The sequence below is a fragment of the Salvia splendens genome, chromosome 19, assembly GCF_004379255.2.
Source record: "Salvia splendens isolate huo1 chromosome 19, SspV2, whole genome shotgun sequence".
Lineage (NCBI taxonomy): Eukaryota > Viridiplantae > Streptophyta > Magnoliopsida > Lamiales > Lamiaceae > Salvia > Salvia splendens.
In genome coordinates this window covers 20,161,877-20,177,565 of record NC_056050.1, presented here as the reverse complement: position 1 = coordinate 20,177,565, position 15,689 = coordinate 20,161,877, and the positions used below count along the sequence as shown (strand labels likewise).

The 15,689-nt window shown below is 44.8% G+C and overlaps 2 protein-coding genes across 2 annotated transcripts; one reads left to right on the top strand and one right to left on the bottom strand.

The window, feature by feature from the left end:
* Positions 1-807: 807 nt before the first annotated feature.
* On the top strand, positions 808-2,962 carry LOC121778446 (pentatricopeptide repeat-containing protein At3g14730-like). The gene has a single exon (XM_042175798.1). The coding sequence runs from the start codon at positions 911-913 to the stop codon at positions 2,777-2,779; it is 1,869 nt and encodes a 622-aa protein (XP_042031732.1). The 5' UTR covers positions 808-910; the 3' UTR covers positions 2,780-2,962.
* Positions 2,963-12,606: 9,644 nt separating this feature from the next.
* On the bottom strand, positions 12,607-14,864 carry LOC121780270 (ran-binding protein 1 homolog c-like). Its single transcript, XM_042177810.1, has 4 exons — positions 14,540-14,864; positions 13,853-14,004; positions 13,553-13,678; positions 12,607-13,124 (listed from the first exon to the last, which is right to left on the bottom strand). The coding sequence occupies exons 1-4, from the start codon at positions 14,710-14,712 to the stop codon at positions 12,904-12,906; spliced, it is 672 nt and encodes a 223-aa protein (XP_042033744.1). The 5' UTR covers positions 14,713-14,864; the 3' UTR covers positions 12,607-12,903.
* Positions 14,865-15,689: the final 825 nt, after the last annotated feature.

Sequence of the window (15,689 nt, the reverse complement as noted above, 5' to 3'; positions counted from 1 at the left end):
GCACTATGGGGATGGCGTCATAGGGAACTGAAGTGAGAGAAGTTTTCTGTTTATGTAGTTACTCAATTTATCTTATTCTTGGTGTTGTGATCAATCGGGAGTTTTTCTGTGTTTTGCCTCTCCGACTCTTTGAATAAATGTAAAATAATGTGGTTTGCGTAATTTTTATAGAATTTTGGTAAAAATTTGAAGGGGTAATTTAGACGATTGATAAATAGTTAGAGATAAATAATATTAAAAAAACACATAAATAAGCTAAAATATCAGAAATCCCTTATTACGAAGAATACGCATGCCTCGATCCCAAATTACGAAAGGTCAGTTAATTGAATCCCTAATTACGAAAGGTCAGCGAATTTAAACCCTTATTCCGAAATTTCTCGAGATGTTGTAGTGTGATTGGCAATGATATTTATCATTATTCTATTCATCGGAGAAAATTAATTGTTATCAATCTTATTATATGCTCCAAAGCTACACATTTTGATTATTCATATTTGGGCGATGACATTACAGTACTTAAATCTGTATAACTTAGCACTATAAACATTTATTATAATTTTTTTCTTATTATATTAAAATCAAGATTGATGAAAAAAATAAACAGCAATAATTTCATTAAACGACTAAAAATTAAATTAAGAATTTAATTAAAAAATAATTTTAAAAGAACAAAATGTAAAACAGATAATTTAAATTTAAAAAATAAGTAAAAATACAATAATTTAAATGAAAACTACATAATTAAAAACCAAATTTTTAAAAAAATCCAATACATAAATAATCTGATTTTTAAAAAATCGTGTTTCCGCCAGTGACTAAGCACACACTGACGTGCGTAAACAAGGCGGCGCCTCCGCATCTCTGCGGCCAATCTCAGCTAATCTGAAACATCAAGAACCTTAACTCAATGAATAAAAATATGTTCTTGGCAATGCATCTCAACAAAACTCATTTCCAATTTTACCGCAAATTCTCTTCCAGACGAACTCCGCCTCCAAATCTCCAAGCGTGCGTCGCTTCGCTTCAATCATGCGCGCAGAATCGCGAGCTCTTGGAGGGTAGAAAGGTCCACGCGCGTATGATCGTCGGCGGCCATCTCTCTTCTCCGGTCTCCGCCACTAGCCTCATCAATATGTACTCCAAATGCAGCTCGGTCGCCGATGCTGTATCCGTTTTCAATTCGTCGAAAGACGTTCACAACGTGTTTGTTTATAATTCTATTATAGCTGGATTGACTGCTAACGATTTTCCATTTGAAGCTTTCGAATTTTATCGCCAAATGCGGTCTTGTGGTGTAGAGCCGGATAAATTCACGTTTCCTTGTGCGATTAAGGCGTGTTTGGATGTTTCGGATTTGAGGAATATTCATGGGCTGCTATACAAGTTTAAGTTGAATTGTGATCCGTATATAGGGAGCGCTTTGCTGCATTGTTACTTGAAATTTGAGGCGATGTATGATGCAGAGCAACTGTTTGAAAGAATGCCGGAAAGAGATGATACTGTGCTTTGGAATGCTATGATCAATGGGTTTGTGCAAATTGGGGAATTTGGTAAGGCCTTGGCCATTTTTAGGAGGTTGGTTGAGATGGGGCTTGTGCCAAATGAATTCTCAGTCACTGGAGTGTTATCAGCTTTGACCCTGGCTGCCGATGTCTACAATGGCAAGGCGGTTCACGCGTTTGTGATTAAGATGGGACACAACGTGGGAATAGAGGTTTCGAATGTACTCATTGATATGTATGGGAAATGCAAGCACCTTAATGCTGCATTACTGGTTTTTGATAATATGATTGAGAGGGATATGTATTCGTGGAACACGATTGTTAGTCTTCATGTGCGATGGGGAGATCAAAACGAAGCTTTGAGACTCTTGAAGATGATGGTGAGCTTGGGGTTTCAGCCTGATGTGGTGACTGTAACTGCTGCACTCCCTGCTTGCTCATATTTGTCAGCGTTGATGCGTGGTAAGGAGATACACGGCTATATGATTTGCAAAGGGATGCATAAGTTAGGTAGTGTAAATATTGCTAATGCTATCATGGATATGTACGCAAAATGTGGCAGTTTGAGGGATGCAAGAATGGTTTTTGACGAGACAGAAGTTAAGGATGTTGCTTCATGGAATATAATTGTGATGTGTTATGGTATGCACGGATTTGGAGAAGAGGCGCTGAGTATGTTTTCTCTCATGTGTGAGGGCGGATTGAAGCCCGATGCAGTCTCCTTCGTTGGGGTATTGACAGCCTGCAGCCATGCAGGCTTTTTAAGTCGGGGGCAAGAAATTCTTGCAGAAATGCAGCCGATATATGGTGTCACACCAGATATTACACACTATGCTTGCGTGATTGACATGCTTGGTCGAGGTGGGAAGCTGGAGGAAGCGTTTGAACTGATGTCTCACATGCCAATTGAGCCAAACCATGTTGTGTGGAGGTCATTCTTGGCTGCGTGTCAGGTCCATGGCAATGCTGACATGGCAAAGGTTGCGTCTGAGAGGGTTCTTGAACTCGAACCGAATCACAGTGGGAATTATGTATTGATGTCTAATGTTTTTGGAGCTGCCGGGAGATATGCAGAGGTGGCGGAGTTGAGGCATGAGATGAGGCAGAAAGATGTGAAGAAATCACCCGGTTGTAGCTGGATCGAACTGACTGATGGTGTGCGCGTGTTCCTCAATGGAGATTGCGAAGAAAACTTTGACGATGGTTTGGATACACTAACTTTGTGTTTGCGAGAGCACGGCCTTACAGTAGATACTGTAGAGAGCTGTTTTTAGAAGTTGATGTTTGGTGATTTGAACAGATTGTGTATTTCGTCCTTCACTTTGAAGTGAGGGAATGGATGCTTTTGTAGGTGAGCATCTGCATCACTCTCTAAAATCAGTGCTTTTTGAAGTTAATCAGTACTCGATAAATGATGTCTCTCTTTACCCCGACTTTTGTAGATTGCAGCATTAGCTCACAATACTATGAAGGTGCACTAACATCATGATTACACTAATATTTATCAATTTTGAGGTGTGGGCTTGATAGCCAGTTTTATGCTGATGATCCTATGACCACTTGCAGAAAGGTATATCCTTCTCATATTATGTATAACAACCTGTATCCTTAACCCCACGTCTGTCGAGAAAATTGTAAGTTAGAGAGAGACGCTCTCCCTTCTCTCTAGAATCCCCCACCACGTTTTGAGTTCCCACATCGCCGCCCACCCCATTCTTGCTCGGCTCACCACTGTCGACGGTCCTCCTCACGCCCCCGCTCCACCAGCCACCCACCATCCTCCCGACCTCGGATTCTCACCAACCAACCACTCCCTTGGCTAAGGCACGAACAAAGCTCCGGAGCGGCTGGTGACTCGACTCATTCTCTCGTTCATGCCGGAGCGCCTGCCGGATCCCCCCCCGGAGTCAGAAGAACCGCGCACCATCTCGGACCAGCTAATGGTCCTCCGGCCGGCCGAGGACCCTCTCTCGGACCAGCCAATGAATTTCACGTCGGAGGAGTCTCCCTCCATAATTTTTCCCTGCAGGAAAGCGGCGAGGAAAACTTTGAAAATGAAGGTGAAGGCACGGAAAAGTACACCAGCCCCTCCCATCAAAGGCACTGGTCGGAAAAGGTTCGTACCCTCACCGATGCCGGAGGACAAGCAACTTAGGAAGAAGATTGATTTCGGGGCCGAAGGGAGCTCGCCGGTCGGAAGCCCAAAATGCAAAGGCCCCATCTTCCCGACGTCGATGGAGCCCTCCCCTAATCTCAACGGTGAAGATGAAGCTAAGATTAATGAAGAACTTGCCGGCGCCAGAACTGTTGACAACGCTCCGGCCGATGACCTTGCGGCCGGCGCAAACGCGGGGACTGGTGACGGAGGAGAGCACAACCCCCCACATGATGGCTGCTCGGAGAGAGATGGCTCTAGCATGGGTCAAAAGGCCTGGGTGGACGCGCTAGTCAACTTGCCCGAAATGGGCACAACAACAAAATCACTTTCCGAAAGTTCCTTGGCGCCTTGCCACTTCGGAACACCACGTGATGCTGGCCCCAATGCATCCGTTGAGCCCCCAAAACAACAAAAATCTAGCTCCTTTTTGCAGCAACCCAACTTTCCCGAATTGGCTTGGAGACCAAAACCTCCTTCCGAAAGTGGGCTAACTCCTTTCCGTCCCAAGAGCTCACGTGAGACGATTGTCGTGGAGGCCCCAACGCAACCAACAAAGGCCGAAATCATCCACTTAGCCGCCTTGGACTCGGCGGAGATGCTAGACACATTGGTTGCGCAACCTCTCATTACGGCCGGCCACAATCCACTGGAGTTCCCCCTAAACCCTTCGGGATGCATGCAAAGTGTCACACACACACCTCGGGATGGAAATGGACCCTCTCTTGAGGACTTTCCCCCTCTCGAACGAGGACGAACTAGCAAGCTCCGAGCTACGTTTGAGGCTAGTTCGGAACATCATAGTGCGGAGCTCGGCCAGCCGCGACCGAAGTCGAACCCTAACGTCTACCGAGAAAAGCCTTTTATCGAGACGATGAACAAGGCCACGCCTAGTGCCGAGATGGTTGCAGTGACAAGAGACACACCAACACCCAACGATACGCCTATGGATGATGCCGAACAGACCCTCACCGAGAAGGAAAAAGTCGAGAAGATCCACACCGAGAAAGAAAAAGCCGAAAAGCCGAGAATGGAAAAGCCGAGAAGGGCACACAACGGCAACGTAGGTGCCGAGAAGATCCACACCGAGAATGGAGAAGCCGAACTCAACAATCCGAAGAGAAATGGAAACACACCTAAGTCCGCGACGGATGCCGCAACACAAGGGCTGAATGTAGTTAATCAACTTGGGGGGGTAGAAGCTACACTGGGGCCCTCGCCGTGGCCGAAATCGATGGCGGACTTGCTTAGGGGTACCCCGTCGGGCTCGGCGAGTAACACTCTACAAGGCCGGGGTGAAGGCGCCGCAAACCACCCCGGTCGGCCGAAAACGATGGCGGACATGCTCAAAGGCTCGACTGACCCTACCGGCCCCCAAGCCTTTGAACCGGATAAGCTCCAGAACATTGGATTTGCTTCAGTGTCCGACGGCATCCCGGCCATTTACTTCTCCGGAGCGGAAACTCAAAAGCTTGCTGAGAGCATGGGACACGCCATTGTGGGTAAGTTTTCTCACTCTATCCCTACGGGACTGCAAATCCAAAAGACCCTCGACAATATTAAACTTCGGTGTGGATTTAGTTGGAAGTACATTAATGCTAAACATATTCTCATTCAATGCGAGGACTTGGCGGACTATGCCCGAATCCTTGGAGGCCCAAGGGGTACGCCCGTTTGGCTCATTGACCGACACCCGATGAGGGTCTTCAAATGGTCCCCGGACTTTGATGCTTACTGCGAGTCCCCCATTGCGGCAATCTGGTGCAACCTAATTGGCCTCCCCATTCACCTTTTCGACCAATCCGCCTTATTCGCCATCGGCAAGCTTCTCGGCAATCCAATACAAATTGATCGAGCCACGGCAAACAAGACTCGGCTTTCATTTGCCCGAATCTGCGTCGAGATAGACATCACAAAACCACCTACCGAAGAGATAATCCTCGATCTTGGTGGGCGAGAAACGGTGCAGCGAGTCCGATGGGACAAGATACCATCATATTGCCGAGAATGCAAACATGTCGGCCATGCAAGTGAGGTGTGCTATGCGACGGGCAAGAAGGAACGGCCGCCAAAGAGAAACTATCACAACGGTCCGCCAAAACAGCCACAACCCGAGAGACAGACCGAGAAGGGGAAGCAAGATATGGGGAAGAATGCCTCCAGCTCCAACGAATGGAAACATCAGGGGAAGAAGCAAGGCAAGGCCGGTGATCGACCAAACAATAACAAAACAAATGGGGAGGACTCCGGTGATACTTCCTGGGAGGGACCGAACTCCAAGGGTGACTCTACTTTGGGGAGCGGGCCGAGCTCCGGAACTCAGAATGCCGGGCTTATTGCCGGGATCGAGATTGGGAAGTCCCCACCGAACCGGGGGAATCCATTGCATCCCACCACCGAACCACCAACACCACGTGGGAACATGGACGTGGAGTGGGGCTCCCCCATTGCGAGGAGCTTGGTCTCACCAGTTCGGCGAGGGAATCCGAGAGGAGGCGCGCGCCATGCTTTGACAAGGGGGCGTGGGTTCTTCTCGGCAAAGAACCACATGAGCACTAACCAATATTATACTCTCATGGAGAACGGAGAATTTGATGTTGAGAATTGTGGGGATGCGGACGAAGACCTTATGGAATTGCATGTGGGGGCCGAGAAATTAGGAGGCAACAGTTCGGCCGAGGACGCCGAGGAGGTCGCTCCGAACAAAGAGCAACACCGTACTGATTATCAAGGAGGGCCTTCAACCTCTTTGGGTACGCACCCTTCTTGTTAATAATGTCGTACAATCTCATGTTTTGGAACGTGAGGGGGATCGCGAATGCGCCCACTCAAAACGTTCTGAAAAGACTAATTGGTTGTCATAATGTTTTATTTCTTGCAATAATGGAACCGCTCACACAACCGGACCCGGACCGCTTCTCTAAGGCCTTGGGGCTGTCCTTCATTGGTTCGAACATGAACGAGAAGATTTGGATGTTTGCGGAAGAGGGGTCCACTTTTGATATTGAGGTTGACTCGGAACAAATTCTCCACGGGTACCTCAAATCCCACCGCCTTGCTAGGCCGGTGGCCATCTCAGCCGTGTACGCCAAATGCACAAGGGCTGAAAGACATCACCTATGGGACAAGATGAGAGAGATTGCCGGGCCTCTTGAGGGAACACCTTGGATCATCGGTGGCGACTTCAACACCATGCTATCTCATCATGACAGAGTTGGAAGTGATACCAACCGGCAAGCCGAGATGGTAGATTTTGCGGAGGCAACGGAAGATTGTAGGCTGCTTGACCCTGGTTTTGATGGAGCGGCATTCACTTGGGCCAAGAATGGCCTTTTTGAAAGGTTGGATAGAGTGTTTGTCAGCGAGGATTGGACTAAGACCTTCGAGGCTACTCGGGTTACGAACCTCCCCCGGATTGCCTCGGACCATGGACCAATTCTTGTCAGGTGCACGAAGATGAACACATCCGCTGGAGCCAAGGCTTTCAGGTTCCAGAACATGTGGATCCGACATGAAGGATTCATGGCCGTAGTGCAAAAAGCATGGGAGGAGCCCACGGGGGCGGGTGGAATCCTAAACATTCAAATCAAGCAGGCCAGAGTTAAAAAGGCCCTTAAGGAGTGGAACAAAGAGGTTTTTGGAAACATTCATGCTAATCTAAAAGAAAAGGAGGAAGAAATTGCTTTGGCCCAATCTTGTTTCGAAGCAAGGCCGACCCCGGATCACAGGACAGCGATCAACAAACACATTGCCGAGTACATCCTTTTGCTGAAAATGGAAGAAGATTTTTGGCGACAGAAGGCAGCTCTGAGGTGGCTTGCCGAGGGAGACAAAAATACCCGGTTCTACCAAAGCTGGGTGAAACAAAAGAGGGTTCGTCTCCGCATCCATTCAATACGTGTCAATGGGCAGGAGCTCACCGAGGAAGCCGAGATTAAAAAGTCCGCAGTGGAGTTCTTCCAACAACTCCTTGCCCCCAACAATCCGACACTTGAAGATCCAGACCTCGACCTAATCCAGCAGGTCCACTCAGCCGAGCAGTTCGCTGACATCGCAGATGCTCCAAGTGCGGACGAGGTCAGGAGTGCCACCTTTTGCATTTCCGGAGATAGTGCACCCGGACCCGACGGCTTCTCGGCCACCTTCTATCAAGCCTGCTGGCCTATTGTGGGACCGGAGGTAGTGGACGCAATCAGACAGTTCTTCAGAGGGGCCTTCCTGCCGAGGAGCATCACGGCCACAAGCATTGTCCTTATCCCAAAGAAGGCTTCGCCGGAATCATGGACCGACTACCGACCCATCAGTCTCTGCAATGTTTTAAACAAGATCATTACCAAGGTACTCACCTCTCGACTCTCTCCTTTCCTCCCACAGGTCATCTCCCCAAACCAAAGTGGATTTGTCAAAGGTCGGCTCCTTAACGACAACGCACTTCTGGCTCAAGAGATGTTCCATGAGCTTGCTAGATGCTCCCCAGCGCCCAATGTGGCAGTAAAGATTGACATGGCTAAAGCCTATGATAGGGTCCAATGGCCATTCCTCTTCAAAGTTTTACGCTGTATGGGTTTCCCGGATTCATGGATTTCACTTATGGAGAGGTGTATTGGGTGTTGCTGGTTCTCGGTCCTTGTTAACGGGGCACCCTCGGGCTTCTTTAGATCAACTCGAGGACTTCGGCAAGGAGACCCGATCTCCCCTGCTCTGTTCGTAATCGCGGCGGACTACCTGTCCCGAGCATTAGATAAGCTCATCCTCGGCCAAAAGGACATGACGTTCAAAGCCTCCCGGAGATGCATGGAGATCAGCCATCTAGCCTATGCGGACGACATTATCATCTTCACTCAAGCGGCGGCAAATCCTATGCGCCGGCTAAGAGCCTGTCTCGAAAAATATGAAAGAGTCTCCGGCCAACAAGTCAGCCTCGCCAAGAGTAATTTCTATATTGCCGAGGCCCATGAACACTGGGCAAACTCGATCCAGGCGGAAGGAGGCTTCTCTAGAGGGGCCTTTCCTTTTCTCTATCTCGGTGTCCCTATCTACCGTGGTGTCAAGCGCACGGACATGTTCCTCTTTCTACGGGAAAAGATTGCAAGAAGGATCTCAGGATGGGCACACCGTCACCTATCCTTTGGAGGAAGGCTTACGTTGATTAAGAGCACTCTTGAAGCGATCCCCTTGCACATCTTTCAAGCCGTCGAGCCCACGGCCGGTACCCTCAAGCAACTCGATCAACAAATGGCCCGATTCTTTTGGGGGTCTACGAATGAAAAGAAGCGGACCCATTGGATTGGATGGGAACAAATGTGCCGGCCCACGGATGAAGGAGGCCTTGGGATCCGAAAAACTATGGAGGCCCTCCACGCTTTCAATATCAAACTGTGGTGGCGATTTCGGGAGCAAAACTCCCTTTGGGCAAGATACATGATGGCAAAATATTGCTCCAACTCCACACCGCTCACCTTGAGATTGCCGAGCAGGAGTAGCCCTACGTGGAGAAGGCTCTCAAGAGCATGGCCCCTCGCGCAACCGCACATGAGATGGCTAGTGGGACAAGGGGACATCTACTTCTGGGATGACATTTGGCTTGGCAATAGCCCTCTGAGGGAACTTAGCCTTGATGATAGGGGAAGACCAACCACCCGGGTCTCGGAGTTCATTACAAATGGTGGTTGGGATGTGCCCAAGCTTCAACTCCTTCACAATCAGGCCGGCCTCCCTCAGCATGTTATCGATGGCATCATTAATACACCGATCCTCCATGACGAACAGGATATCCCGAGGTGGAACCTCTCTAAGCATGGGGAATTCACGGTGGCTTCGACATGGGACACACTTCGAGGACGAAACCCGATCATCCATGGTTTGGGGGACGTTTGGAAGGTAGGCCTCACCAACTCAATAGCCATCTTTATCTGGAGGCTTCTCTCCAATCGGGTGCCGGTTGACACGAAACTTCAGTGGCGGGAGATTGAGCTAGCTTCTAAGTGCCAATGCTGCCCCCACAGACCGAACACTGAGTCACTCCAACACCTCTTCATCCAGGGATATGGAGCTCGCAGAGTATGGAGTGAGTTCGACGGCTGGTTCACAGGGCCGTTCCCACGCATCCATATCAATGACACAATCCCTACGAGAATCGAAGTGTGGGCGCGAAGGTGCCAACAGCCGAACAAGAAACATCTTAGCCGAGCCACTCCATACCTCATCCTTTGGTTTATTTGGTCGGAGAGAAACAGGAGCCGCCACCAAGGCACACAGTTTAAACCACAAAACGTGGTATGGCAGGTCCACATGTTCATTCGAAATGCTATGTCTAATGGAAGCTTGAAGCCGAAACATTGGAAGGGAGTTAAACTTGGAATCAATATTCCTCAACAAGCGGCGGCAATCAGGGCGCTACCCCTAGCCATGGCAATCAAATGGAACCCCCCGGATCAGCCGTGGATAAAGCTCAACACGGATGGCTCCTATAATGAAGCGAACGGCAGTACAGGGGCTGGCGGGATTATTCGAGACCACTCGGGTAAGATGCTCGTCGCCGTCAGCACACCCCTTGAAGCCCACTCGGCGTTAGAAGCGGAGCTGTTGGCCATGATCCACGGGCTAAATATAGCCAAGGAATACGGCCTACCAATCTGGATTGAGTCAGATGCAGAGCAAGCAATCAAATTGGTCAATGGGACGGGATGGGGGCCGGCACTCGCTCGGCAAGCGGTGGCGCAACTAACCATTCTCAAACGCCAACTCAAATTCCGAGCCACCTTCATACACAGGGAGGGGAACAAAGCGGCGGACTTCCTTGCGAAAATGGGGCTAGTCCAAGACAGTGGCCTACGAATGCACTACAACTCAGCACCGAGAGAACTATTGGACTTGGTTAGATTGGACGAGATGGGAGTGTCGCACATCCGAAACCTAGACGGGGACGGGCATCAAAGTGGATCATGAGACGACGGGAGACAATAGTGACTAGCTTTGTGGTTAATTGTTTTTTGGAAAGGAGTATGATGAGGTCCGAACCTTGTGGGATCGGACCGCATACTACTCTTGATTTTGTTACGGCACACCACTTTTGGGTGTGGCCACGCCTTGTAATTATCTCTTGTGGAAATATAGGGATGAGGGACCCACGAACCCTCCACCGTAGAGGTGTTTGATTAAAAAAAAAAAAAAAAAAAAAAAAAAAAAAAAAAAAAAAAAAAAAAAAACAACCTGTATCCTTCATTGAACTTTTTATCTGCTTCTAATCATATTATGTATACATCTTGCAATGAGTTAAAACTGGAAATGGGGATTCATAACTATCTTTAAGGAAAGGTGAATTTATACGGCTTAGCTAATTTTATCACTTCCTAATTTGCTAGGTACAATTTACCATATATCCCCAACAAACATTTTGTAAGATCAATTATGCATGATCCCACTTTTCAGTGTGTTGACATTAGTATGAATTGGAGATCAAACGCAGACTGCCCTCGTGCATTTTGCTAATGATTAAAATGATCACCAGATTGTTCATTGGAGAACTAACCTGCCAAATTGAGTTTCGAGGCCAAAGATCCTCATATGGAGGTGCTGTGTGATGTGGAACACAGGCTTGGAACTGGAGGGGCTTACCCAGATAAAGGTACGAGTTTATAAAAAAATTGAAACTCGCGAGTAATATACATGTTATATCAGCGTGACTTTCTCAATATGTACGCATGTGTATGTTCACAGGCTCACCCTTGGTTTGTGGATGTAGAATGGGATAAACTGTATGTAATGGAAGCAGCCTTCAAACCATCCTGGATGTTAATGGAGAGCTGGACACCCAGAACTTTATGAAATTGGATGAAGTAGTTTGCCCAGGTTGGCAATGGAACTTGTTGCAGCGTCTTTACTTTTTATGCATGGATGGTTGCTGCCCCCACCACTACTACTGCTTCACTACACTCTTTTTTCTAGGACCAACTATTTCTATATTTTGTGACATTATTATCCAAGTATTTTGTTTTCTGATGGGCAGCTAGACAGAAATATCATTGATATTTTAGCCTTCTAACACTAGATAAATTTATGCGCACATTTTTTCAAGTTCTTTCTACTTAGATGATGTATTTGAAAGACGTCATTTTCACCTACTTCTCTTCAAACTTGTACTGATAAATTCTTTGGTAATTACCGACTTTCATAATACATTCATAATATATGCCAAAATGACCCAAATGCCTTTCATTTAATTAGGGCATAATTATTAGGCCATAGATAATGACTTACTTTCATAATAAATGCCATTCTTTTTATTAGGCTTAGCAGTGCAAATCATCCGGGATTTTTTTTGGCTATTATCCATTTAAACTGATAACGACTCAAACTAATTACAATCGGATTTTTAAGAAAATTCTCAGTCCGAAACGAATCCGATTTGCCACTTGCAAACATGAACACAATCTGCACGCATCACAAGCACATTAATGACATGATAACGACTGGAACTGAATTGCACGCTTAAAACTTGATATTACACGATTAAACTTTATTTTAAAAGCTAAATTACACGATAAAACTTGATCTACGCGAACCAAGATAATAAAACTAAAGTGTAATATTTTTTTAAAAAAGAATAAAAAATAATTAACACAATAATAAAAGATTACCCATCCCATCCCAACCCAAATCTAGTCTAAAATTGTTGAAATTCTAACGGTTCAATATGATAAGAACACATACACAATAAACTTGACCAAACCGATTAATTTCATTAATTTTGTGCATTTCATGCATATTTGTGTAAATTTTTGAGTTGTATTTAAAATTGCCAAGTCTAAGCTCTTGTTAGTTACGTTTCGTATCCGTCAGACACGCAATGTGCAATGTGAAATCCTCTCTCATGATAGTACATTTTACAAATCGAGCCTCGTGAAGAGGCATATAAAATTACAAAGGACAAAGCAATCAAAAACCTTAATCAACAGCCATTAAAATATAGGCAGCGATCGTAATGGACCCTGGAAAAGTTTCACAACACAACCGACGTACGAACAAACGACAACATGAGGCAAACAACACACTTAATAACTATGAACACACATAAAATGACACTACACCAGCTTGGACAATAGCAAGCAAACCAACACAACCAAATGCACAACTTGTTTTCATGACTTTAGTAGTATTCTGGTCTTGGGATTTTCCCACTTGAAATTTTCCCTTTATCCAACAAAAACCCAGACAAGAAAGAAAAAAAACCTGTGTTTTCCACTAATTGTCATCGCCAGATTTTTCCTGCTTCTCGGTCTCATCCTTTTTGTCTTCCTTGGAAGTAGGTTCTTCTTTGGCCTCTACTTTCTCTTCTTTTCCTTTTTCTTCAACACTCAACTTTTCAATGAGATTGGCTGTGGCATCAGCTTCTGCACTATCTCCACTCTCCTTTGTCAGAGATTCAGTGATTTCTTCAATCTTGCCTTTGAAAGTTTTGCAATCTGAAAAGCAGAAAAACCCATAAGCATACCAGAAGAAGCTCCAAATGACATCACACCGAGGGAGAAGAAAATTATATACAGCTCATTTCATTCTAGGCATAAAACACAAATAAAACTGGTTGACGTCTCACAAAAACTTGAAACTGACATTTAACCATAGTTCGATTTATAACCATATTAATGAGGATGAAGTAGATATAGCTTTATATGACTTGTGAAAAGCAATTTTAACCAATAGATAAGATATGCGACCATAGGAAGTTGTCCCTGAAACATTAGTATTAATAATCCTAAATCAAACAATACATTCACCTATTGGTGTAAGTTGGTTAGTAGTAACACCATACAAAGATCAATCTTGTAATTTGAATAATGGTATGAGAATAGGGAAAACCACCATGTTGGCAATAAAAGGTAGAAAAACTCACTCTCCTCTGAGGCAAAACGAACACAAAATGTCTCCTCCTTTAGCTCTCCATCTGAAAAATCAGTAGCATGCCACACACAGGACTTGTCGTTGCCATGATGCTCTTGTACTGACATTGTGGGAAGCACTAAAATTGAAATGGAAAAAGTCAGGCTGACACTCCTTCAGAAGTCTTAAAAGATATCATGTAGAAATTGCGCACCAGTAACACTACCTACATCCTTTTCTTATTAATAAAACTTAAGATAGAAACATAATAGCATAGAAAACTTAAAACACATATTCGTGATGATTTGTTTACCAAGATGGTTGGCGCAGATCTTGAGTGTCTTGTTCTGCCTCATAACAAGCCTAATTTTGCTAGTCTCCTTGTGCTTGAGAAGCTTCACCGTCCCAACTCCCCTCTCTTTCCATTGGTTACCTTCCTTGTCAAATCTATACAACTTTGCTTTCCTACCAACAAACAAACAATTTAACATCAAATACTGCTAACTACATAATACAAGCAGTATTTCCATGAACATATTCTATCATATCAATTCTTTTATGCAGAAGAAACATATCTCCAGTTACAATAATTTAGCTACAATTGCAGCTGTATTGCATCAATTGCACAGATTCATCCAAATATCCTCGATCGAAAAGCATCAAATTGCAAAGCAAAACACCTTCAAGAAATGATTCAATACACTTATTACTTTTCCATTAAAGGCGTAGTTGATAGAAGCAATTCACTTGATCCTGAATCTACATTCACACTACTATGATCGCACATCAATTTCAGTCAAATGCACAATATTACACCTCCATATCAAACACAAACAATTGTTCAGCTAATCGTACAAACGGCATTATTAAATTCTGAATAAAATTACTTACATCCTACATCCAACCGGTTAATAACACAAACAAAATACTGCACCAACTCGAAACACAATTATACTAAAATACTTGCATTTGAACTCAAATCCAGAGTTAAATTACTCACAAATCGAGGAGAATATCTTCATTCTCTTCGCCTGTTGTAACGGCAACTTCCTGCAGTTTAATGATCGGAGCTATTTGAGCTCCGGTATCCTCATCTTCCGCCAACGGCTTTGAATCATCCTCCTCCCCCTCTTCCTCTCTCTTCAGAGCTGTCGGCTCCACTGTGCTTGCCATTAGCTGTCGATCTACGGGGAGGAAATGAAGTAGAGAAAAGGTATAGAGAGAGAGATCGGGTGTAGGGTTAGGGTTTAGCAAGTAGAAATAAAGGGAATTGAAAGTGATTAGCGATGACAGAAACTGATGAAGAGCGAGAATACGGGTGAGGAAAGTTTCGTTTAGGTTAGGCCCATTTAACTTGGCTTAGAAACTGGGCTTTGGAATTTCGATTCAACTTACTTATTTTCCCCTTTTTTTCTCTTTTCATATTTTCACTTTGGATTTCAAAAATCTATACAAAAGTAATGTTAAACTTTGATCGTTTTCTTGTAGAGTAGTTAATTCAAATTCTTCACTTGTTTGCTCTCTCTCATGTCATGCTTATTTCAAATTACATTAAATGCCCCGACAACTCACATCATGCGAGTACACACGTAACACAGTTCGCATTAAACTAAATCGAACGAAAATTCAAAAGACATGAAATCCAACTCTTACTCGATACAAATCACAAGATGTGGCGCATTCAATTTTCCTAAATACTAGTATGTTTATCTTCCTAGTGTAGAAGATTACATTCAAACTCTATTCTATATACAATTTCTTAAACTATCAATGTTTTCTTTCATTGTTGTATTTACATTCCACAATTTCTATTATATTATAGTTATATAGATACTACGACAACGAAATGTCGAAATAGACACGAGCCGAAGTAGTAGTCGTGGATGTTGAAAATGTAGAATTGATTTGGATTGAAACCTCCATCAATGAAGGAAGAAGAACCTGATAAAATTGGGGAAAAACTGTAGTGCGGAGAGAAGAGCGGAAAAGGAAAATTTTAACTAATTGACTACTCCCTCCGTCCCACAATAATTGTCACTCTTTTTCATTTTGGTCCATCCCACAATAATTGTCACACTTCATTTTTACAATAAATGGTACTAACTCATTTCACTCACATTTTATTATAAAACCAATATAAAAAATTGGAT